We start from the raw sequence: 26512 nt of genomic DNA on the forward strand, positions 1-26512 counted from the left end.
CCCCACATTTATGTTCCTGTGCCCCGTGTCAGGCCCTCGATCGACACTCTACAAAAGGGACATACATTTGACAGTTGAATGTCACGCATAAGTGTAGGGAAACTATGGAAATGTCACATTTAGGCAATCTGAAAACTTGGCAGTTATTGCCTGTAAGTAAAGTTACAGCGCCTGTACTGAGCTTTGCAGTGCAGTCAGTCTGCACTGAGTCAGCCTCGCTGATGCTGAGCTTGCATCAGCGAAGCTGGCTCAGACTCCGTGCTGGGGCCTTTCTCCCCTCCTAGTTCCCTTCCATTGCTGGTGCTTTGCAGACGTTTTAAGATCTTCTCCTTGCTCAAATGTGTGCAATTTCTGATATCTCTCTGTTTCCCTTGTCTTCATTGCTTGATTTTGCTCGCTAGAAAGTGTCACTCATAGTCGTTGAAAGTCACTCATCATTCCATTGCATTATGAAAATGTCACACATAAACAATCTGACACCATGGCAGCAATGTAGGATGTACAAATCGAAACTCGCCCTTCCTTGTGCTGATGTAGCTGATTCTCTGCTTCTGTTCAGTAATTACAGTTGCGATGAAGTGTCACTAATTTCACATATAGGCAGACCTAGTACTTGTGACAGCCCAGCTGTAGGATTATCTGAACTTTGGCGTGCTCCTTATAAACCATTATAAACGGTATTCCAGCTCAGTCGCTACAGCTTTACGTGCTAAACAACAAAAATTAGGCTTCCCGCAAACATACTACCATTTCTCTACATTGTATTTTTTCACTTTCTTTCAAACGGAAGTGATGCACAACCTCCTTTTGCACTGAAAACCTGGCCGCTGTTCGTAAAGCGAGGCTTGAGACACACGCAGCGGGGGCGGTGATTTGCGTGTGACGTACAACGCTCGCGCCGGTTCGGCTCTCCCAGCACGCTGAATGGCGGTGAGCTCCCCGTACGTGGCAGCAGAGGACAGAGTTGTGGGCAGGGCGAGTGCCCCTCCTGTTTCACCCCACCCGTGTCCAAAGCTTTCGCGCGGCTACCTCCGGAGCGGAGACCGCGAGTCATGGCGCCCGCCGGCGATGTGATGGGCGCCGCTGAAGACGTAGCAGACCAGGTACCTGCAAGGAAGGCTGAAAACTGCCACGAAGGAGTGGTATGGGGTTGAGGTGAACTGATTAATCTTGTGGAGTGGGCCCTCTTATATGAAGTATCGGGGGAAGGGGATATATTCTTTAGGATACAAATGAGATATCTTTTTCACACCACTTTTTTTATGCTTCCTAATTATTATTTTTTCAAATATTTGTCCTGTGGATGTCACAGACTTGGTTTCTATCCTTCAGACGCCTTTTATCCTTCAGACGCCTTTTATCCAATAGACAATAAGGAGACATCTGCTAAAAACAAAGGCGAACAAGCTACACTAAAACCGCGATTAACGTGTTTGTCAACATCGGTGTCATTCTTCACATATGTGCCAAACTTGGCCTCAACTTTTTTCTTTAATCGGAGGAATTTTACAGTTAACCCTGACATCTGTTCCCTTGCAGTTATGATGGTAGTGCATTTTATTGTGGGTGCCCGAGATGAATCTGCAAAGTTCTTATGGGTGTCCTCCTTTGGTTACTCACGAGAGTGGAAATTCAAACAAAAAGAGCTTTTATTAAGGGGGGGGAAGGGGGTGTCTCAATATGAGCCTTCTTAAACTGTTGCTTCCTCTGCTCTTTCCTGTAACACACTCTCCCATGCCATTCTAATCCCGCATTCTGTAATCCATTCCAGACTGTTCTATTCCTCACCAGTACAGCACCTTGGCAAGCTACATATCACCGCACATTGGAGGTGAATAAGGGGGACCGGCATTTGCAGTTTTTTGGGTCTTCTCCCAGTAGGTATTTTTGAGGATTTAAAGGAACTTCAGTTTTACAGTCTATGAAGGTTTGGCCACGTTCCGACCTTTTGGTTTAATTACCTTAGGACCCTGTCGGGGAGTTTCTTAGGCAATCCTGTGCGCGAGCTCTGGATAGACAATGCATTTTCGGAGTGCAGTTGCAAATAGTGGATTTGTATAACTAAATGTATATATTGTGATTTACACACCTGAGTCTGCTGAGTAAATAGTGGTTCGAATAATGGGCTGGTGCGTAGTGGAGTGATATGGTGAAGTCCCAGATGTACTGCCTTTGATTGAACAGGGTCTGCATATTGTGTACTGCATGCTAAAGCTGAGTTTTGGCATTGAAAATGTTGGGTCTGCACAGTGTACTAAGGGTGACAGTTCGTAGAGTGTACTGTGGAAGACACATCTGCAGATTGTTGTCTTTTCCAGGCCTTTGTATGTAGTGTATTGGGAGTGATGAAGCGGTGTGTGCGCATTAGATGACTGGAGTTTGCGCAGTTGACTGCACAAGGTATTGTATATTGTGGCTGTGTGTGCAGTGGCTGTCAGAGTACTCTGTGTGTTAGCTGGCCCTGTAATGTACTGATAGTGACACTTTTCTGTACAGTAGCACTATGGGTGATAGATGACTGTGCAAAATCTTATTGGGAATGACCACTTTTACGGATGACCAGAGTTGAGTGTTCAGTGTACTGTAGCTGGATCTGATCGGTAAGGGGACTACAGGTGGCAGAGGTGTGTCTGTGCTTTGGAATGTGGGTGACAGTCCTAGCTGAGAACACTGAACTGATGGATGTGATGAACATGCATAATGTACTGCGAGTGAAAGATGTAGGTCTGTCTGTATAGTGAGTTATCAGTCATAGAACCAGACTGCTGCATTGCAGGTGACTGTTGGGTGCGCATTGTACTTTGATAGTTGACTGAAGAGAATGTATTGTGGGTGACATCAGAGTGCATGGTGTGTTGTGATGACAGCCGAGTGTCTATTGGTAACAGCTGGATGTGCAGTGGATTGCATTTGACAGCACTTGCCTGGCCCAGTGTACTGTAGTGATGGCTGTGTATGGTGGGTGACAGCTGGCTGTGTATTGTACTATAGGTGACGGCTGTACTGTGGACGGCGGGTAACTATACTGCTTATGACGATTCATTGTGCACTGTTGGAAGCTGGTTGGGAACAGTTACTGTAGGCAACTCCTAGCCGTACATTTTACTGTAGGTGACAGCTGGCTGTGCGGTGTACTAGGAGTGACCGCAGATTGTGCACCATTAGTGACATCTGTCTGCACAGTGGTTGTCAGCCAGCTGTGCATACTATGGTGTGGGTGACACAAGTCTGTACATAAAGTAAAGTAACGACTGCTTGCATTATACAGTGCATAGCAGGTTCCTGTGCAAAAATAGTGACAGCTGGTTGTGCAAAGCGTAGAAAAGTTAGCAAGAACCGGATGTAGTTTGCTGTAAGTCGCATCTGGACTTTCGTGTATGACAATTGGATTTGGACAGTTAGCGACAGATAGTGAGCAGTGTACCTTGTGTGATTGCATTCTGTTTTGTACTCTAGGTTGCTGTGTGTAAACTGAGTGATCAGTATAACATAGGTGTCAGCCGGCTCAGAAATGTATTGTGGTTGGCAGCCAGATTTGTGTTTTCCAGCTGGCGGAGCTGGTCTTGCACTGTGTGTTGTGGGTGACGGTCCTGGGCATGCAGAGTGTTTTGGTATAAAGCTTCATGTGTAGGGTATGGTAGTTGAACTGCACAGCATAGGTTACATAGGTGGGTGCTTGCAGTGTATTTTGGTGACATAGCTCTTCTCAGTATAGGTGACGTAACAGAGTGCTTACAATATGTAAACGAGCTAGGTTGAATATATATGTACAAAATAAGCATACATTATTTACAGTGTGCAGCTGCCTGAAAATGTGTACCCATTACAGAGCGTTGGTGCACAGTCCTCAACTTATTTTATGTACTGGGAATAATGTGGAAGGCAGCATGGGTGGTTCTGCTGTGCAAAGCGCCGTAACCCCATTTCACAGGGATTTTAAGAAGGCAGGCGGTCCTGTAAACTACGTCCCCCAAGGAAAACTGGACGGATTACTCGGATTACCATGACCCAGTTTGACGTTCAGCAGAAAAGCCTTGAGCAAGGAAACTAAACTGAGAAATGGGACTCAAATCCACGCCAAAACTGCTCATATTCTTATTTACCTAAGAAAGACAGTGATTTTAAGTCATGTGGACGACACTGCTGCTTTCAGTTAATCCTGTGTGGCTTGACAGAGCCCAAATTACTTACTCCTCACAGTACTTGGTGCTTTACCGCAGTCCAGTCGCACATAGCTAAATGAAAGTTGGTGTTATGAAACAAGTGATAGAGGTTGAACCACGAAAATGTTACCTTGTAGAATAGGAAATGAACTGCTCCTCGAAAATATGCTCTTGACGTGTTGGCACAACAAGCAACGCTTTTTTCTTGCATCATCAAGCAAAAATAAACAGTTTTTTTGTGCAAGAAAGCAAAGCATGGCGGAGTATGGGATGCTCGTTAGGCAAAAGGATGGCGATGTGGCTTAGTTGCAAAGATACCAACTCTGATACCAGGAGGACCGAGTAATAATCCTGGCTGTCCATCTGACCAAGTTGCATCATCTTTGGCAACGAGCTTTATCTCGTTATCCTTTGCTTCCCTAATTTGAGAAAAAAATGAGGGCTCGAATCTGTACTAAAACTATCGAGCACTGTGTAAAGGGAGTGACTTTCCGAACAAAGCTCATTTATTCGTGGGGAGTATGTAATTTTAGCCTTGACTTATTTTGAACACAGTGGTTTAAAAGTATTCTTTTCAAAACTGTATCAAGCACCCTGGATTTGGTGCCTGCTGTACCACTATTTCTGACGGAGTTGTCATTACCGCTTTGGAGACACTATTGCGTCTAAGGTGCAGGAAGTAAACTATGCTATATTCTGCCCTTCTCTGAAACTGCCAGACAGGTTTAAAATGCACTTTGCTGCACTATTCCTCTGTTTCACCTGGCATTTCACCATGTCATTTTTAGGTCTCGCCTAGCAATGCGCCGCACGCCTTGGCAAGACCTATAGTCGGTTTTGCTAGCGAAGGGGGACAGGAGATGTGCACTCCGTAAGCATGCACATCTCCTGCCCCTGTGTGAACACAGCGCGTGCATGGCGCTCTTTCACTTTCTCTCCCTCTAGTTTAAGAATGGTAACAGTATGTTAACGTACACCTACACTGGTAAGCCCAACCTAATGAAAGACCAAAATTAAACCTCTGGTTTGATGTTATCACGTTCAACAGTGCTCTCCACAAGAAAATGAAGTCGTTCATTCCTAATACGACCTCATCAAAACGAAAACCAGCAACGAAATGTTCAGGCTGGCAATTAAATTGAACCTCTTAAGGAATCGCTACATTGGATTCCACTTTTCAGAGCATAATATTAATAGTTTGTTTATAAGGAACGAGTTAGCAAATAGTTGGAAGTGTTCTAACTTGGTATATATTGCCAAAGGCAAACATACTTTCAATATATACGCTTGTTGCCTTTGCAGGTAGTGTAATGCTGTAAACCGCATCGGAACCGAAAGCCACAAGGGATCTTGTTTTTGCCAGGTGCAGTATTACAGTATCAGTTCGCGTCCTGCATCTCAGAACGGGGTTACTACTTGGTGATACAGTATATTTAACCCCCATTCTGAACATATCCTAATAGTTGCGTATTTTCACAGCGCAAATTTCAGCAGGCTTTACCTCGCAAATTAAAGGGTGTGCGTTACCTGCGGCTTGCGTTAAATATTTCATATTTTAGATTCCCGATTTGGGTAAAAACCAGACCCACTGTGGTAACCCGCAAGAAATCTGTGCGGCTGGTTTCTCAATGAAGAGGCTATGCAGCCTTTGTATTTAAAAATATATGCACCTGAAAAGACTGTAAATGCCAATAACAATGATTCTATATTAGGCACAGCAATGTAGCTTTAAATTCATGTCACTTTCCTAATCCGATTTAAAACTTCATCCCTGCAGCTTGGTTAAACCCCAAGTGTGAAGATGTGACCGTAACTACAACAATCACGAGCCTGACGCCTGAGTGAGAAGTCGTGTCATTTGTCTATCTGCGACAGATGTATTTATGTACAGGACTTTCTATAACCATGCATGAAATCGCACGTCTGCTTAGTCATGTGGAATCACGCCAGTGGTGATTGCTCGTTCAGCCGTTTGTGTTGAAGTTGAAGACGGTGTAATCTGTAGCACAGCGTTCTAATATCGAGGGGGGGATCAATGCCCTGTGTAATGACTGGAGGTTTTTGATACCAGGGCAGGTAGTGAGCAAGAAATGGTCTTGTCCTTAAATGTGAACGACGAGGATGCCTTCATAAATTAGCCCTTTGCCGAAGAGCAAATATTTCAGAGCCTTCTTTAGTTAATGGTGTCTTTAAGCTAGGCGTTTCATAGTTTAGTAATATGTCACTAAACGCCAAGTACTCCAGGAGATGATGTAAACTGTCTGGAAAGCATGTGAAATACTATACTGTTACATTTCAATAGACATTTATGGATGTAGTTACCTAATATGCTACCAACCTATGTATCTTCACTAGTGTCAAAGCTTAAGTTATAAATGCGACTTTTGTATGTTTAAAAAAACTAATAAATAAAAATGTAAAAATAAAATGTCACTATACATTTTTTTTTTTTTTTAACATAGTTTGTCAGGTAAGATATGATTGGCTGGAGACTTCATACTGGGGTCTACAAAGGAACCAGCTTATGCCGCCTTTTAGAAGCATTTATCCAGAAAGCTATGCAGAGTGAAGAGAACCTTGAATGGAATTATTACCTCTCCCTGGCCAGAAGTTTGTGTACTGACTTAAGTACTGGCGCAATTTTTCCCCCTTCCTTTAGATTTACACACAGTTTTAACTCTTGTTTTTGCAGTCTAAATCTTCCCAGTCTCTGGTTTTATGACTATGATCTACCCAGTAGTAAAGTAGTCGTGTCTCAAGAGCATCAGTAATTTTCCAAGATGTATACGCTGATGAGGGTGGAGCACAGGACGAATTCCTTTAAGAGTGCTGAGTTGGTACTTTCAATCAATCAATCAATCAAAGACATTTATAGAGCGCACTACTCACCCGTAGGGTCTCAAGGCGCTAGGGGGGGGCTGAGGGGGGGGGGGTGGCCGTTACTGCTCGAACAGCCAGGTCTTGAGCTTCTTCCTGAAGGAGAGGTGGTCTTGGGTCAGGCGCAGGTCGGGAGGGAGGGAGTTCCAGGTCTTGGCGGCCAGGTAGGAGAAGGACCTTCCTCCTGTTGTCGCTCTTCGGATGCGGGGGACGGCGGCGAGGGCGTGGCTGGTTGATCGGAGGTGGCGCTTGGGAGCGTAGAAGTTGATTCGGTTGTTGAGGTAGCTCGGGCCTTGATCGTGTAGGGCTTTGTGTGCGTGGGTGAGGAGACGGAAGGTGATTCTTTTGTTGACGGGGAGCCAGTGCAGGTCTCTCAGGTGTCCGGAGATGTGGCTGTTTCGTGGGATGTCGAGGATGAGTCTGGCTGAGGCGTTCTGGATCCGCAGGAGTCTCTTCTGGAGCTTGGCGGTGGTTCCGGCGTAGAGGGCGTTGCCGTAGTCCAGTCGGCTGGTGACGAGGGCCTGGGTGACAGTCTTCGTGGTCTCGGTGGGGATCCACCAGAAGATCTTCCGTAGCATGCGCAGGATGTTGAAGCATGACGAGGAGACGGCGTTGACTTGTCTGGTCATGGAGAGGGAGGAGTCCAGGATGAAGCCCAGGTTGCATGCGTGGTCCGTCGGTTTGGGTGCGGTGCCCAGGGCGGGGGGCCACCAGGAGTCGTCCCAGGCGGAGGGCGAGGAGCCCAGGATGAGGACCTCCGTCTTGTCTGAGTTCAGTTTCAGGCGGCTGGTCGTCATCCACTCGGCTACATCTTTCATCCTTTCGTGCAGGTTGGCTCTGGCGGCGGCGGGGTCGTTGGTCAGGGAGAGGATCAGCTGGGTGTCGTCGGCGTAGGAGATTATGTTGAGGTTGTGTTGGCGTGCGATGGCCGCGAGGGGGCTCATGTAGACGTTGAAGAGGGTGGGACTCAGCGAGGATCCTTGAGGGACGCCGCAGATGACTTCGGTGGCCTCTGACTTGTACGGTGGTAGGCGGACTCTCTGTGTTCTTCCGTCGAGGAAGGAGGTGATCCATTCCAGTGCCTTCTCCTGGATTCCGACGTTGCCGAGGCGCTGCACTAGGGTGCGGTGGCAGACAGTGTCGAATGCCGCGGAGAGGTCCAGGAGGATGAGGGCCGCTGTTTCTCCGTTGTCCATCAGGGCTCGGATGTCATCGGTGGCAGCGATGAGGGCGGTCTCGGTGCTGTGGTTGGCTCGGAAGCCAGACTGTGAGGGGTCGAGGGATCCATTCGTCTCGAGGAAGGCGGCCAGCTGTTTGTTGACGGTCTTCTCGATGACTTTGGCCGGGAACGGGAGGAGCGAGATGGGACGGTAATTCTTGAGTTCGGTGGGGTCCGCTGTAGATTTCTTAAATAGAGCGCTGAGTTCGGCGTGCTTCCAGCTCTCAGGGAAGGTGGCGGTGTCGAAGGAGGTGTTGATAATGTCCCGCAGGTAGGGTGCGATGACAGCGTCGGCCTTGTTGAAGACGTGGTGAGGGCAGGGGTCGGTCGGAGATCCGGAGTGGACGGAGTACATTGTGCGGACGGTGTCTTCGGTGCTGATCGGAGTCCAGGCGCGGAGGGTGGTGGTGGGTGGCGTTGCTGCGGTCGTGGCGTGCGTTGGTTGGATGCTGAAGCTGTTGTGTATGTCCGCGATCTTGTTGTGGAAGTAGGAGGCGAGGGAGTTGCAGAGGTCTTGCGATGGGGTGATGTCGTTGTTTCCGGCGTTGGGGTTGGAGAGCTCTTTCACGATGTTGAAGAGTTCCTTGCTGTTGTGTGCGTTGTAGTCCAGCTGGTCCTTGTATGCAGTTTTCTTGGTGGCGCGGATCAGTTGGTGGTTCTTCCGGGTGGCAAGCTTGAGGGTGGTCATGTTGTCCAGTGTTGGTTCCCTTCTCCAGACTTTCTCGAGGGCTCGGCAGTTCTTCTTGAGTTCGTCGGTGAACCATGGGGCTTTTCTGCTGCCGGGTCTGCTGGGCGGGGTCCTCAGAGGGGCGAGTTCGTCCGCGCAGTTGCTGATCCACTTCGTGAGGTTGTCGGCGGCCTGGCTGGGGTTCGCTGAGCCGGCAGGAGGGTGCTGGCTCAGGGAAGCGGTGAGCTGGTCGGCTGTGATCTTGTTCCAGCTTCTTCGGGCAACCTGTTGCTGGTGGTGGTGGATCGTCGTTCTTTTGAAGGTGAAGTGGACACAGCTGTGGTCCGTCCAGTGGAGTCCTGTGGCGTGGCTGAAGGCGATGTCTTTGCTGGATGAGAAGACTGCGTCGAGTGTGTGTCCGGCGAGGTGGGTGGGGGTGGACACCAGCTGCTTGAGTCCGAGGTTGTCGGGCAGGGTGATGGTGTTTCGGTCGCTGTTGTTCTCCAGGTGGAAGTTGAGGTCCCCCAGGAGGATGTAGTCAGCGGAGGGGAGGGCAAGCGGGCTGATGAAGTCGGCGATGTCCTCGCTGAATTGTGTGCGTGGTCCCGGGGGTCGGTAAATCAGGGTGCCTCTGAGGGTGGTCTTCGGGTCGGTGTGGATCTGGAAGTGCAGGTGTTCGGCGGTGGTTAGGGTGTCGTCGGTGTTGGTCGTGATGCGGATGGTGTCCCTGTGGATGATGGCGATGCCTCCTCCCATCTGGTTGGCGGTGCGGTACACTCTTGACAACTGTGTTGACCTAAGGTGGTAAAATATAGTTCTTTTTCGAATGTGATACTGAGGTTCCTTGTATATGTTCTGTGGGCAAGCTAAAAGGAGGGAGATTTCATTCACCTTGCGCGCTATCGGGCCTATGTTTTAGAGTCATAAAGGCACTGGCACAGTTCTGTCACTGAGTGATGAATACGATCTATGCGTTTTGAGAGGTTATTCGGATATCCATTTTCCAGCTGGAGGTGGAACTGGCTACTGTTTGCATACATTTTCAATTTTAATACCCTGAGATAATGATGTAATTTGCAGTGACGTGACATCAGCAGAAGGTCTCAAGATTAGTTGCCAGAGCCGAGCTTTTGCACAGAGAACCATCAATCTGCACAATGCAGTGATTTTGAGAAATGTTTTACTGTTGCTTGCATTTTACACTTAGTTGGCATTTAGTGTCACCCGTAAGTCCCAGGAAACCCAATTCAACCTGTGGTTTTACCAAGTATTATTTATATATCATAGTCGAGATTTTTTCTTTTAACATTTTTTGTATTGTACCCAAGGCTTTTTCTTGGAGTTCCTAGCCAGCAGATACTGAGATCCTTTACCACTGTGGTTCTGTAGCCACAACGAGGAAGTACTCCCCTTTAGCACCTGGCTGTCATGAAGTTAAGCAGTCCACTGCTTACTAAAGGTGGAGGAGTAAATGAAACACTCAGGGCTTCCTGACAAAGGGGTTGTAACAATTGCCATGGGAAGACTCTTCTTTTCCTAGTGGCCAGATGTTCGAACAACCACAATTGCCAGGAGCGGGAATCCAGGGCCCAGTTTAACTGGGTGCTGAAAAATACCTGAAGAAACCACTGGGGATCGGTGGTGAGGTATGGAGTAGGGGGTTAGTCCAGTCCACCACCAACTGCTTCCCACAGCACAGAAGGACCGTTCAGTGGTCACTCTAGAGTCTAGCTTACTTGCCCATACCCTTGTGTGGGAGAGGTGTGGCGCCGCGGCCAGGGCGACTGACGCTGGAATCTGGGGACCACGGTTCGAACCCCGGCTCCGGCGGCAGGTTAGCCCAGCACCATGTGACTCTGGGCAATAGCTCGCTTAATCTTCCCGACGGCCCCCAGCGCCTAGAGACCCTTACGGGTGATTGTGCGCTTTACAAATGTGGACTTTACTTCCAAACCCCTACAAATCAACTTACTTTGACACCCACACTCAAATTTACCATCTACTTAGAGCATATAATAAGCATAAGTAGAAAATTCCCCACAATTGAGAAACGCCCCATCCTGCACACTCCAAGTCAAAATGGGTAGTGTTAGGAGTCTCGATCCCATCCGCAATCAGTAATTCCAATACTAGCATCTCCTCCACTTAACTCTTGAAAATCGCAATGAGGCAATCAGAACATAGTTAACAGAGTAATACTATTTAATAAAGCTACACATCAAGTCGGTGCTTTACTTATTAAACAAAATGGACTGTAATAAACATGTGGATAGCGTACTAGGAAGATAATTAGGATAGTAAACACAACAAGATGATGGACGGAGTGCTAAAACTTTTCAACCACTCACCCACAGTCACCTGGGACCGGAGTCAGGGTCCTGGCCCAGTGGCTTGAGCTAGACTGTTCCCATGAAGAACAAGGTCAAGATTGATTGGCATATGGCTGGGTCGAAGCAGCATTGCCTCACGAAACTACACAGTCCATTTTCAGCCCATGCCTGTGCTATGGATGGTTGCATACAGAAGGAAAACCGGCTGCCTTTTATCTCTACACTAGAAACAGAAGAAATACAGCTCAGATGCTGAAACCAGCATGTGGCTTAAGCCCTGAGCATTGTAGCATAGGCCGTTAGAGCTAAAAGATAAAAGAAAAATACAGGAGGAAACTCAAAAAGGAGGGGCAGGAACCCTTGCAGTACATAAATGTGGAACAAGAACGAAGCAACAAACTCATTGTGAAGAAAAAAAGAAACTAGTGAGAGTTTGCACCCACATGGGGGAATGCATGGTACCAGTCATTCATAGATCTTTATTTATGGGCGACCAGAAACTGCTTTTTAAACATATTAGGTAGCAAGAAACCCACAGTTTGGGAATGGGAGAAAGCCAGGATTTAGGAGTAAAAGAGCATACTTTTTAAAGGTGTGCACTGTGAATTGATCTGCCTTACTGCACTAAGGCTTCAGTGGCAGGGAGTGGAGACGGATGGAGGGCAATGGTATGCGAGTCCTCCATGGTGGCGAAAGTTATCTCCTGCGGTTTGCCTGAGGGTCTCAGGCCAGCACAGAGAACAAAAGGGAACGTCTGTTCTCAGGTCAGAAGAGGTAAGTGCTAGCTTCCGCTCTATGACCCGCCCGAGAGTGGTGGAAGCCATTCACCTCTCGCCATCCTCAATCAGCCTACCTCTGGGAAGCCCTAAATGCCACCAAAGTTCAGGTAAGAACTGCACTTGTTCCAAGCAGGACTGAGAACAAAGTGGGTGTCTGTCGAGTACAGCATGCAGTCTGGAGTCTCGCTCCAATTCTCATGGGCACAGCAAAGGCTCTTTGAACAGACTGGGATCTCCTCTCAAGCCAGTGCCACTCTCCTCTGTTATACGTGCAGAAAGCTGCCATAAGTCATTTTTTAGTAGAGTCTGGGCAGCGCTTGCACTGCTCTGCACGGCATGCTGTATTCAGGAATGGACTTGAAGCTCCACCCACTTCCCGCCCATATTTTTCATTGGCTTGTGTCATTGTACACTGGCTTTTCATTGGTCAATAGGCTTAGTAGTTCCTCCTTAGTTCCGCCTTGTCTTATTTTGTAACTTCCCATGAGGACACCCAGTTACGTGTGTTGTTACTCAGTAGGCTTTAATTTCAGCCTACGAGCACTATTTTCTCAAATAGCTTTGTCCTGCCTTACTGTTGAAGGCATGACACGTTCTCTCCTAACGCTTTGAAAAAACATCTTTATAAACAGGAGCCAAACGCATTTGCAAAGCAATAGCTCTCACATTTGCAAGAGTTTAAGCTACTGACATTGTAAATGACAATGCCTTTAATTTATCTGTTTTAAAAACAACACAAATAAAAGGCATTGAAACTCTTGGGAGTACCGATCTCCACGTCACAATATGTTTGCCACAGCGAACTGAACTTGCACTATATAGAGTATTATATGAAGGCTTGCCCTGCTATATTTTGGTTATCAATCTGGAGAAACCCAGCAGCATCCCTCACCAGAGAGCTAATAAGAGATTGCCTTAAGTGCGAGAAGGGAAAGGAAATACTGTGGCTTGCTGAAGTGAGGGAGAGCCTGAGTTCTATTAACCATGCACAGGTTTTCTCAAATCCAACGGAAACGGACAGCATGAAAAAAAAGTTATTTGCAGGGTTTTAAATGCACACTGCAGAAAAGCAAGACACGAAAGGGAGGCCCTGAAAACGTCTGTGGCAACCTACATGTCAATTGAGGATGTCTCTCACATGCCATCTAGTTACCTCTTAATACCAAGAGTCCGCTGGGAGGACTCCTCTTTCATTTAAGGGCTGGCATTGTAAAATTCTTAGTCTACTCCCTTTGGGGGTATAATACCAACTTAGATGAATCAACATGCCCCTGTGATGGTCGGAGCGGGCAAATACTTCCCTTTTTATCTTTTTTGTAATTTCTATATGGAATATGAAAAATGATTTTTGATACCGTTTTTTTTAAAGGAAAACTCCCTTATTCATTTAGAAATGGCATACGTGGAATTTCTTAAATTAGAAAATGATGAATTAACTTTCAGTGTTGGCACCTTTTTTTTTTAAACTGCAGTACGCGCCCGTAATACGATGTGCACTTTATGAAGGTTGATTTTATTTTAACTATTTTTTTATATATTCTCATTATGTTTAATATGACAAATGGATACTGTGTACAGATTAGTTCTTAAGCTGCCTATAATGATTTGATATGACTTCAATTAACCCCTTGCCTGCGGGGCTAGTTCCCCCGCTGTGCTGGGGGGGGGGCACAGGGCCCCGGTACTCATGACGAGCTCAGCTCGTCATGGACCATCGTGGCCGTGTGCGCTTGACGAGCTGATCTCGTCACGGCCACACCCGTTTCTTTAGAACGCTCAGCACTGCAGGGGAATTAGCCCCGCGTGCGAGCGTTGCGGCTGAGCACACGGCCACCGTGGCTCATGACGAGCTGAGCTAGTCATCAGCATGGGAGGAGTTGAGTTAGCTCTTAACGAACACTGTTTTTATCGCTTATAACCTGATGTTTGTTTATGTACGATTTTATTTTTAGCTATGTGATAAAATGCTTTTATGGCTACACCTCTATCTGAATAAAGATGTTTGAATTGAATTGAAAAGGCAGTCATTTAGAATGCCAATTCCTCAAAAACTCGTAAATGCAAGACCTATTGCATTGCAAATGCTTGTTGTGTCTAGCATTAGCTCTGCTCTTTGACAGTAAACTCACTCACTTGCCAATTCACATTATTTCAGCCAATGGCCATAAAAGTAGTAAAATTAAAATATTTTACAAAGGAAAAACAATACGTCACCTAAAAAAAATAAAATAATAATAATACAGATACCATGCATAAAATATTCTTAGAAATATCCACTCTTGGTCTCAGGACACAAAACCGATGTACAAACACTTGACCATAGACAAAAACCTAACGTGGTCCGTCAACCCTAAAAGAACAGTTTATACATGTCATGCTGAAGGGAATTAATTTGTAGGAGGTTCAGACCAGAATAATAAACTTTAATAAGCAGATGCTCTAATAAAGTGCATTACTGGATGCTAACATACTACATTTAACACCTAAGAATTTATCAGTTATAAAACACGGTGGTATAGATCCAGGGATACAGCTGGGGTTACAGACCCTACCCTGTCTCGCAGGACAGCCTGGCCGATTAAAGTGCACGTGCTTCAGCTTACATCATAATTGAAAAGACAAGTTCTAAAAACAGTAATACCTTCATACACAATAGAGGTATGATTTTAATTAGGCAGAGGACAAAATATGGGTGAGAGTTAATTTGTAGGCGAATTGGCTATATGCTTTGTAGGCGAATTGGCTATATGCTCGCCAAGAATTTAGTAATAGAGTAGACCATGACCGAAGATGTCTGCTCTACATAATCTTATTGCTTCCCTATATTGGACAACACTTAAAAGGTGGTGCAAAGGAGCAATCCAAAAGGCTTATAGTACCTAAGGCAAAAAAAGTTGAGGTTCTAGTCCGTTACTTCTGCAAACAGGACACCTTTTACTACCTACTACCTCTTAGTTTGCCATTTCATTTGACAGTACAGGTAGCACTCTCTGCCAGGTGCTTCTATGCCAGTGTGTGCATTTTGAGCCCAAAAATATTTGTGATTTTTTTCCAGCGTGTTTTCTTTATTATGGGAGCTCCCGGGCACTCACCGACAGAACCTTTTATAAAAAACATGAATGAAATAGACCAGCATGAACAACCTCAAAAGACTGGCAGCCAACAGCAGACCTGTAGTCCTAGCGAGTGTGTGTTAACTATTTTTGGCCTTTGTAGGAACCATTGAGGCTCACCGGTCTGTTAAAAATTAAAGAATTTTCGCCTTTTTTAAATTAGTTTTTTTATTTTAAGATGCCCCTGAAAAATTGGAGGAGGGGCATTGACATGCGCTGAGAGTCGAAGGCAGGGTATTAAATATTCTAACTCCCACCACTCCACTGTTAAGTGCAGATAGGTGCGCACACGTGAAATACTTCGCATGTTCAGAAGCAGCAGTGCATGGGCCGATGAAATACCTGCACCAAAGCTTTCAAGGTTTTCTGTAAGACCAAAGCTAAATAGAATGGAGGAAAGAAAGTGCCAAAGATTGCACTCGCGTGAATCCTTGAGTCTCCAGTGTTAATTTCTTTACTTTTTTGGCATACTCAACAGTCAAATCAAGGAGATTGGCAATGTGGTATTGTTCCTCTAGCTGGTGTGTTATTATATATAATAATCTGTTGCAGCATATGATTTTCATTTCTTTACTTTTTTTAATCATAATGGATAGGCGAATTTAGGATGTCTGGCCATGCGGCTGTCTAGCACTGAGCCTACAGCCAGTGGGTTATTAGATATAATAATCAGTTACAGCAGATAACATATACACAGATGCATATCAAGCATGTCGTGTATCCCCTCTGATCTCCATGCAGCCCCACCTTCTCGAAATGTTCTTATCCACTACTGCATGGCTCCTTAACCTTTTGACATCTGTTGCCCCCCGCCCCCTTTAATCCCTATTGAGATCCAGAGACACCCACCCAATAGTTGGACTCTGAGGACGCCATACTGAGTCAGTGTTGGAATTAGGGGATCATGGCCTAGGCAGTTTCGATGATTTGGGCAGAAAAACAATATTTCCTGGGGTCTTAGAGGCGAGATTGTTCGTCTGAATGGCCAATTCAAGAGGTGCCTTCTTTATCGTTGTCTAAAGAAAGAAAGGTCCAGTCTCCCCACCTGTGCAGATGACGGTGCACTCGCTTCTTGTGTTGGTGCTTTACTTGCATTGCCTCTCCTTGGAGTTGCGAGCATAGTTAAGAGGCCTGCCCAACAATTCTCAGCCACTTTTTACTGTTACAACGTACTGGTGTATGTGTGTGTATATATATATATATATATATATAATATATATATGTATGTATGTGTTTATATATGTATGTATGTATGTGTGTATATATATATATATATATATATATATATATATATATATATATATATATATATATATATATATATATATATATATATATATATATATATATATTCCATACCAAAAATAAATTCGCGGCACACTTCTTGGCTATGAGCAGTCACGTTGTCACGTTTGGAAATAGATAACTGCTCATAACCAAGATGTGTGCCGCAAATTTATTTTTGGTATGGAATAATTCTGAGACACTGCCCTGGTCTCAACGAAGGCACCCACTGGACTGCGTTCCCGTTGCGACAGGACAAGTTGTTTCAAAGATATATATATATTATACATACACATACACACACACGTTTGGAGAAAAAAACAGCAGGAGGAAGTCCGGACAGTGTCCTATTCTGCATTGACATGACACTAACAAGAGATATTAGAATGCCCTTATTGGCACAAGTCTGTCAGACCCATAATAATAATAAACATTTGTAAAGCGCGAACAGTTGCATGTAAGGGTCTCCAGGTGCTGGGGGCCGTTAGGAAGATTAAGCAAGCTATTGCCCAGAGTCACATAGTCACATGGTGCTGGGCTAATCTGCCGCCGGCGCCGGGGATCGAACCGTGATCCCCAGATTCCAGTGTCAGTCGCCCTGGCCGCGGCGCCACACCTCTCCACCGAAAAGGTACTTTTTTGAAAAGATGGACTCGTAGACCGATGGGATGATAGACATGCACCTGATTCAGCAATCTCTTGCTGGACCAAGAGGAGGGGAAATGGGCAAGTTTACACGTATAGACCACTGTTCTGCTGTTTGTGTTTTATCACGTGACTGGAGTCAGGCCATCTAACACTATCCTTTACTTTCTCCGTCTGGCCCAGTTCCTGCGTGTGACCAAGCGGTACCTACCTCACCTGGCTCACCTCTGCCTGATCAGCACCTTCCTGGAGGATGGAGTCCGCATGTGGTTCCAGTGGAGCGACCAGAGGGACTACATCAACATGTCCTGGGGTTGCGGCCTGTTCCTGGCCACGCTCTTCGTGCTAATCAACATGCTTGGGCAGCTAGGTGAGGGCTGGCATAGAAACTGGACGAGCTTTCGCTCTGCACATTTTCTCTGCATTTTCTGCATAGCGTTACAGACCTTTTTCTGTAGTCACAATGTCATTCATGATATGTCAGTGGGCTATATATATATATATATAATCTATCTATCTTGATGCAGCAGAGTGACTTACTTTTGTAAGCTGATGCCCACAATGAAAGCCTGTCTGCTCTCTGGGTGCATTTCCTTTTGTAACGTCTGGTGTTTTTCAATGTACAAAAATGACTTCAGCAGCGTCATGATCTTGCTGAGCGCGTGTTGGCTTGTGATGCCGCTCCACACCAGTGGTAGTCTGAAAGAGTGATAACCTACCCCCACTTGGGTAATAGGAAGATGTATTAGTGCAATGAAGTGTCTTTTCCCTTTTTACATGAAGAGTTGAGGTGCATTGGCAGATCTTTACTGGAATAGACTGGGATGCTGTAGGTCAGGGTTGAGGTATTGTGGCAGACATGGTAGGTCTCTATAATGGAATATCCTGTTCAGTGGCAGAATTGAGGTGATTGCGAGACCCAGTACTTAAGTATTAGTGGTACTGCAGGTCCGGCTTGGTGCGTGCTAAAGTAGACCCAATTGACATTGTGTTTCTATTTCTTTCAGTTGGCTGTGTGCTGGTATTGGCCAGAAAGTTTGTTCCCTATGCTTGTTTCGGGCTTTTTGGAATTATCTTCCTACAGGTGAGTCATTTACCTCTCATGGCAATCATTTTGGTGTTAAGCATTTTTACTTTACACCCTTACCTGCTACTCCTGAAACTTTTCATTGGATCAGAGGGAGGGTGTTATGCACGGTGTTTGGGCTGTGTCCTTAATCAGGAATAGTGGTCTTTGGTGGTTGCTGAACCGATTTTTCAACCCACCTGTTTACTTTCTGGTATGTTTTAAACCGGCATCCAAAGTGAAAGAGCAGATGGCCTAGAGTTCGAGTCCGCATCCAACGAGTGGCTGATAGTAGGTTATATTACTGTGTGTAAGCAGCTAGGTACTAGTGTTGGTTGCTCAAAGGCTGCTGCGTTAGACCCTTCCGGACACTTTTCACTGGTCATTCCAGACACAAGCGCTGGGGCATGTGCTACACACAAATTATTCACACCACTCACTGCCCATAGCTTTGAGAACCCTCCTGTCTACTATATGTGCCTAAATGCACACCATTCCCCACTGTACTTGCCTTAAGCATACATTAAAGAGGGTGTGGTCCTCGCAGCGATTCATTCGCCTCACCCACCACAATACGAACACACTAAAGTCTACAGATAATATAAAGAGAGGAGACAGAGATACAGAAGCACAGACACCCTAGAACATACTTTGAAAGAGGAGGTGCTATAGCCCACTACTGTTTGTGGTGTGTTGATGGCAGTCTTGGATGACGGAACGTTACCAGTCTGTACCCACATGTTCCTAACCATGTACTTTTACTACCCACCCCTGATATTTTAAAGCATTGTGGCTTTGACTAACTTTTCTTTGTTCAACTGCTAACTTTCCACAATTTATTTTTCAGACCATTGCCTACAGTATTTTATGGGATCTGAAATTCCTGATGAGGTGAGTTCAGCTGTACCATCTCCTTAATAGGGTTCATGGGGAGTATTTTTGGACCAAACTTCTCTTTAATCAGCCTGTCCTGGTGACTAACACTTTAATTTACTTACCAATGTGGAATTCTTCCGGTTGGGGTAAAATTTGCTTGGAGAGTAACCTGTTTGAGGGTAATGTTTGCCCACAAGCATTGTGGCAAAGATAGTTTGAATACTGAGGAAACGCTGCGCACACTCTATTCCTTACTTCTTTAGACCTGTGACTGAGCTTTTCAATTAGGGCTTGAAGCGCTCTGTTGAGTTGGAGTGCTGCTTAGGAGCTGAATTGAGAACGCGGGAGAGTGATCTCATGTGTTCAGTGTCCGCTTCTAATGACCCACTGGTTTGCAAGAGACCCACTGCAGAAGGGTGTTTAGACTCTATGCTCGTTCGGCCCTGAGTCTCTTGAATGATCCTTGGTGAAGATATTAAATGGTATGGTGGCTGTTAAAATGCTGTTGGTCTCACTGTAGCCTGAAATAATGGTTTCAGAGCTTTGTTTTGATGTGTTATCTGCTCAGCTGACTTCCTGTCTAACTTCACAGGAACATGGCACTGGGTGGTGGATTGCTTCTGCTGCTAGCCGAGTCCAGGTCGGAAGGAAAGTCTATGTTTGCTGGGGTCCCCACCATGAATGAAATCTCGCCTCGGCAGTATATGCAGCTGGGTGGCCGTGTCCTGTTGGTTCTCATGTTCATGACCTTGCTGCACTTCGAAGTTAATGCCTTCACTGTAAGTGCCCTGTTTCCCTTGCATGGTTTCCTGCCTGTTGGTGGTTGGGGGCGGGAGGACAGTGTGGGTAACTTGATGTCTTGAGTGTTAACCGCAGACTACTCAGTGTGGTGGTTTTAGCAATGTCACTTTGGGAATCCACTACATATGGGGTGACTGAAGCGTCTGTGCTTGATAGAAGTCAGTGAAAAAGTTTTCCTGAGTGGCAAGTGACTATCAAACTTTTTTGATTGGGGGCTGGACCACGGTTCAGCTTCTCATTATAATAATGGACTGTAGCTCTCCAACCTGAATCTCCGATCACCCTGGGGAGTCCTAAGCACACGAACTTAATCGGAAACCTCTTCGGCATGCCTTAGAATAGGTTTATTTCTAATGCAAGCCCTCTAACCAAGCAGCTCCGCCTTGCCATCTCCATTGACTACCCTATACGCTTCCAGCATTTTCAGCACCAAAGGCTGCTCTGGAACTATCCATCGTGCAGAATTAATCATTGACTGGTAAAGCAGGAATCTTTAACATTTTATGTAATAAGAGCTACCTATATCTTCAATGAAGCTTCTTCTGCTCTGTTAATAGTATTATAAATGTAGTAGTAACCACTTCAGACAATATTACATTAGTGGCCACTATATGCAGGATTACCAGCGGTGATCACCTCCCTGCATCAGGCACGGTTGCCGGCAGTAGTGTAAAAAATGCTTGGAGAATGTTGAATGCTTTTTATATATATCAGCCATAGCTGTAGAGCCCCACCACCAATTTAGTATATTATTATTAATCTCCCCAATGCCTTTTGATATTTAGCACTCAAGTTTCCGCTTTAGATATATCTTGGAAATTCAACCGTTTTTCTGCAAACATCCTATGAATCCTGAAACTACATACATTTTAGTTCCTAACACACACTTTTCAATTTTGACACATATCTATAAATTCAACCAAGCAAAAGGTTCTAATTTAGTTGACTGGGTTGCACTCAGGTGAGCTACTTGCAGGTAGCTGGAGAGCTACCAGTAGCTCACAAGGAGAAGCCTGTGTTAAAGTCTGTTAAGAGCCCGTAGAAGGCAAGGACCTTAACGGACTACCTGGTGTAACTGTCTCAGGCTTTCTAAACCAGCGCTTAGACCTACTCCAGGTTTTCAAATTCGAATACTAGTTTAAAGAACTGTTTTGCTTTGTTTGGCTGAATTGTTTTTGATAAAGACTTCTGTTTTTGTGAGAACTTCATCGTAATTAACTGTTTTATTAATCTTAAATATGCATTGGAAATGTATTCTTTTCAAAGTAATATCGATGTCTGTCCATGCATCTCTGACTGTGTTAACCCAGGGTCCTATTTTATCCCTGTACTGACCTTCACTCCTCCCATCTGCTAGGCCTGGACTGTTAGCCCAGAGATGCTACTGGAAAGTCAAGAACGCCACTGCGAGCCATGCAATGATAGCAGTTTTGTAAGGCGTTCTTGATCTGTAGCGAAAGAAGAAGGAGTATTGCCTATGAAACTGCTAGGTATTTTTTACAACCAGCTGCATCTAGAGAACAATGGCATGTATTACATGAATATAGTGCACCAACTCTTTCCTTGGAGAACTCTTCTGAGTACAGGCTGAAGCTTCTACATCCACAAATCCCTTTTGCATATTTTTGTATAAAGAAGATATCAGTGTTGGGTTTTCGGCAGGGACACAAAATGTATTATCCCCTTATTGCTCTAATGAAGTAACCATTTTGTGTGTGTTGTGGTTCCCATGCTGCCATTCCTACTGCTCCTACATTTCTAAATGGCCCTCCCCTCCGGGGTTCTCAACATGTCTTTTTGCACCTTAGCAGATGCCTCACTTCCCATATTTCCTTGATTAGCGCCAAGGGTGTGGAAAACATTTATTTTAGTGCTACGAATGAATTTCCATTCATGCAGCATGTTACAAGGGAATGTTTACTTGTTTATCTCTCCCCACTGCCTCTCATGCTTTCGAAGTGGTCTGCACCTTTACGTTTGTGTTTCTGTTAAAAATCTTTTTTAAAAAGTCAAAGTTCGGTGAGGGTCAACTACAGCAGCACACCGTGTAGACCACACCCTGAAAACCTCTTACCTCTAATGCGTCTCAATCTTGGTGTCCCGGGATAATCTGGTTCAAATGTGTGGATAACAATTTAAATCACGACCTCTTAAAAGATGTGCATTAATTATCAATAAGGGCTGGATCCTAGCTAGATTTTTAGGATAACCACTAGCCATGTAAATTCTTTTTGGCAAACGTATCTGTGGATATATTTAAAATCTCGCACAGATCCTTCTCTCCAGGACAACAGATTTCTGATATAAAAGATTGCAATCAAGTTCATAATCCTGTATAAATATTGTATTTGTTGGGAGCATATACTAAACATTTTTGAGTGGCCTGCCTGCCTCTTCTCATAAGAAATGTATTAATTTGTAGTTCATTTCGGTATTGGTGAAACATTTTTTAAAACTTGTAAGGTATGATTTGTCTAATTCGACCCATCCTCATCCTAAAATCCCTCTGCTTGGGATAAAGGCAGAGAAGATGACTGCTTAGATTCGGAATTTCCGGAGTGAGAATATTGGCAGTGCTACTTTATTCTCCTTCACAGATACGAGGGGGTGTCTCTTAACGTTCACCATGAGTTTTTATGGTTGGAATGGGATTTCAGGTAAGGAATCTCAGAACCAAACTGACCGGCTTAGTTGGCTCAATTGTGTACCTAAAGCCTGTTCGTTCAGGTATGTTTAGACTATGGTTTTGAGTTTATTTGTGCTAGAACTTGACTTTTGCTAATCGCTTTTTGGCTTTTCTAGATTTTCCAGGACATCTTTGGAACTGCTTTGATCATCCTGGTGGCCATAGGTTTCAAGACGAAGCTGGCAGCCTTGACTCTGGTGCTTTGGCTCCTGGTCATTAACCTGGTGCAGAATGCCTTCTGGAACATCCCCACCTACCGGCCTCTGCATGACTTCCTCAAGTATGACTTTTTCCAGACGATGTCTGTCATCGGAGGCCTTCTCCTCGTGGTAGCCCTGGGCCCTGGCGGAGTGTCTATGGATGAGCACAAGAAGAAGTGGTAGAGGATGGGCCAGTGAGAGACTGGTGCCTGTGAGCACAATGCCGTACAATATATATTTTTTATTTTAGGCCGGTTTGTGTATTTTTCATTTGTATATGATTATAAACTCCTATCATTGTTCACTGTTGCCTTAACAGAATAGAGGTCTCTTTTTCTATCAAAGGCAGTGGGAGACATCTAAGAATTAAAATGTTCTGTGAATCCGTAGCCTTTGTACCAGCATTTTTCATTTTCTGTAATGCAGCATTTTTTGGAGGACCAGACATCCAGGGACTTCAGCTTACGGGACAACTTGATGAGCTTGGACTGTCTCTTACTTATTCCAGGAGTGGAATTCTGATGTTACATTATAGAGTGTCCTCTCCAACAGCACAGAAACTGGGAATTCTTATTTTACATCTCAAAGGTAGGTGTCTACATTGATGGCCTTGGGACAGACGGAGAGAGGTTGTTGCATCACCAAAAGCCAAATAGTCTGCTTCTTGATCACAACCCCAGGGTGACTAAGAATATACATTGAGATCATAGCCCACCTTAGAGGGTGTCCTATCTGGACAGCACAAGAACACTTGTGAACCCATATCCTAGGTTTGAGGTACATGTATTTGTTCCTACAGTTTAGCTTAGCTGTAAGAGAGGTCTTGATAACCAAGTCTAGCTCAGACAGTGTCCTATTTAATCTGGTGTTACGGTCAGCAGTAAAATGGTTTTGGATGTGCTCCTTAGCACGCATGTTATGTAATGTTTCATGTCCTCTTCTCTTGGTGTAGAAGGCAACAAGATATCATGCCAGGATCAGTGGACTGGTGTAGTCCAATGGCCCTTAGAGAAGCCAAAATTGCAGTATTCAAGACCAGCTGTGGGTTTTTTGGGGCACTTCTATTAAGTGATTGAGCATCCAATTGTATGCAATATTGGGAGCGCAGAGCGCCTTAAATCCGGATAATGTGTAAAGAACTTATGCAGTACTAAAACAGTAATAACGTCAAAATCATAAAAATCCCGAAATGAAATAGAAAATGGGGTAAATTGTAATAAACAAATTGACACCAAAATGATGACACCAAAATGACGACAATCTAAAAATGGATACCGAAGATGCAACCTTTCAAAGTGTTAAGTAGAAATGGTGCCAAAAAGCACATACTTTCAATGATAGTCACTGGTCCATGACTGGGACCTTAGTGTGCAATTGAGGCTCACCATGATTGAGCATGGATCCTTGTCAAAGATTTTTAGTCCGGCTTAGTCTTAAGTTGTAGTCCGCCGCAGTAGTACTTTCCAAAGCTACCCTGGGTTGCAGGGAAGGCACTTGGAGTCTCATAGGATGAAAGGCAGAGGCCTACGGCTGGGTCTACTCTAGGTCTGGTTGCCATTAGTCAACCTGTGTAGTTTCAGAAAAAGGCCACTTGTAGCTTGTTGTATCTCTGTTCCATGAACAAAAGGTCAGCATAATTACCCCCTGGAGTCCACTTTTGTCTCCTGGATACAATAGATAGATAGTTCATTCCTCCAGGGCTCCTATCAGGTCCCAGACAGCAGGTCAAGTCCCCTACAGGTCCAGAAAGTGTTCTGAAGTGGATGCTTTAAAGGGGCCAATCTATGCATGGCACTAGCTAGTTGTTGGGAATTACTCCTGGGCACACCAGGGCTAATCTAGGGCCAACCCTATTCATTTTGGGCATTTTCAAAATGGTGAAAGTCATCGGCACACTAAAAGAAGGCTGTGATGGCTGGCGATGTGTGGGGTGTGTACTATGATAATCCTAGTGTCCCACCATCCTAGACTAAAATATTGTACCCACAACAAGCCCAGAGACCAAAGTCTGATGGGATAAAAGCAGAGTCCTTCTGCGCCCAGCCAGTGGATCCACAAGAATTGTCAATGCATCCTGTTCTCTCCGCTTTCAAGTGTGCTCCAAGTGTTCTATATGAACCTAGCTGACCTGTCCAGCACGTCTTAACACTGTAGCAGGATTTGACACATAGTGTCAAAGAGGATACTCACAGCTCTCATCCTGAATATTTGGAGGAGTCGTCTTTGCCCACTAAGACCAGCCTGTTTGCTCCTGGGTAGCGAGCATTTCACACCTGTTCATTGCTAATTACTGGATGGGAGAAGATAGTGAGCAAATGAGGGTTAAGTCTCCATGAACACAAGGCCAGGAAAAGGTATGTTTCTGAAAGTTACTTTTCCGTAATATTTATAGGACATTTGACTTCACCATAGGTTTGGATGAACTATTAAAAATAGTTCTCAATTAGTTTTCTAGTTGCCCTATCCCAAGATAAAGTATTGGAATTTGAATCTGTGCTCTAGTTTTTCTACTTAGGACAACAAGTCCTGCTGCACTGAATAACCTCTTTTGGATGCTATTCATTGGAAGGACAAGTTAAGATTACATTTCTATATGTCCTAGATTTAAATACCTTGCAACCCAGCCTTGTGGGCTTCAAGGCCTGCATAGGGATGACATTAATATTTTAAAGGGAGGTTTTTACCAGTTAAAAGAGTTTAATTTGACCGGTCGAATTGCAGTTTTTGCACTGCTTCAGTCTGGCTACAGTGGTAGGTAGGCCTGACGCCATATTTGCATTGCCACTGTAGTGGATGGCGCAATAAGTCCTGCAGTCAAATAGCGAAATTTAATTTGCAGGCCCCTGGGTACACTGGGTAAGGTAAATATGCCAATTAGGGTTATGCCAGTTTTGCCATGCTTAAAGGGGGAGCACAGACAATTCACTACTGCTTACCAGGGGGAGCACAGACAATTCACTACTGCTTACCAGGGGTGAAGTCCACAAAAAGCCAGCAACAGGTAGGGCTAAAATCTAGGGGTACTCTGCGTGAAAAACATGGCAATTTTCTGCACTTTTGATTGTAGTTTTTTATTTTTGGCCTCGGCGCACACTAATTCCATGTGTGTGCCTTGACATGGGCATAGTCTTTAATGGTAAGTTCTGGCCCTTTTCCTGTACTGAAAGGGGCATACCAAGCACACCCTTATAGTGACAGAGGACTACCATCCCTGTCACAGGTTTCATGCTTTGGGTGCGGTGGTAGCACTCCATCATTTGTGAACTATAGTGACAAGCCAGTTTACCTATTCGATATGAATATGTGGTTCAGGCCCATTCATCCAACGTTCTGGTGCTTATAATGAGCTAGGAACCCTGAATGCCGTCATCCTTTGCATTGTAAATGTACGTGTATGTTAGGATTCAAAGTACAAATGAACTAAGATCACATGCCCATTTTAGAAGCACTCTGCCTACACCAGAGTACAAGATGGAGAAGAGATTGCTTTTCCCAGACAGCACGTGTGTATTTCTGGCATCTCCTAGATGGGAGAGGAACACCAGTTGCTATAGTGATGAAAAAGGAGACAAGCTTTCTGTTGAAGCGACGGGCCCTTCCTGATGCATATGACTTTAAATGACTTGCTGCATGGCGAGGGTGCGACTGTGAGTCATACAGTTTCTGTTATTGAGGAAAGGAGTCCTTTGAAGTGGTACTGATTCTTGTCTATTTATGATCTGAGGGGAGGTCCTAAATAGCTGGGTGCAGCCTGCATATGTACCTCTTTGTACTACTGTGGTGGGCATTTCACCTGGAGACTATCC

The 26512-nt window shown here is 45.0% G+C and overlaps 1 protein-coding gene across 1 annotated transcript; it reads left to right on the top strand.

Annotated features, from left to right (window-relative positions):
- Positions 1-851: 851 nt before the first annotated feature.
- Positions 852-23095, top strand: LOC144826860 (surfeit locus protein 4-like). Its single transcript, XM_078685325.1, has 6 exons — positions 852-1103; positions 17261-17447; positions 18085-18161; positions 18991-19034; positions 19612-19798; positions 22623-23095. The coding sequence occupies exons 1-6, from the start codon at positions 1053-1055 to the stop codon at positions 22887-22889; spliced, it is 813 nt and encodes a 270-aa protein (XP_078541451.1). The 5' UTR covers positions 852-1052; the 3' UTR covers positions 22890-23095.
- Positions 23096-26512: the final 3417 nt, after the last annotated feature.

The sequence above is a fragment of the Lissotriton helveticus genome, chromosome 1_1 (assembly GCF_964261635.1).
Source record: "Lissotriton helveticus chromosome 1_1, aLisHel1.1, whole genome shotgun sequence".
NCBI lineage: Eukaryota > Metazoa > Chordata > Amphibia > Caudata > Salamandridae > Lissotriton > Lissotriton helveticus.

Excerpts from the sequence above, each read along its gene's own strand:
- LOC144826860 (XM_078685325.1), top strand. The coding sequence starts at position 1,053 with ATGGCGCCCGCCGGCGATGTGATGGGCGCCGCTGAAGACGTAGCAGAC. Across the intron at positions 1,104-17,260 it reads CTGAAGACGTAGCAGACCAG|TTCCTGCGTGTGACCAAGCG; the intron begins GTACCTGCAAGG and ends CGTCTGGCCCAG. Across the intron at positions 19,799-22,622 it reads TCGAAGTTAATGCCTTCACT|ATTTTCCAGGACATCTTTGG; the intron begins GTAAGTGCCCTG and ends TGGCTTTTCTAG.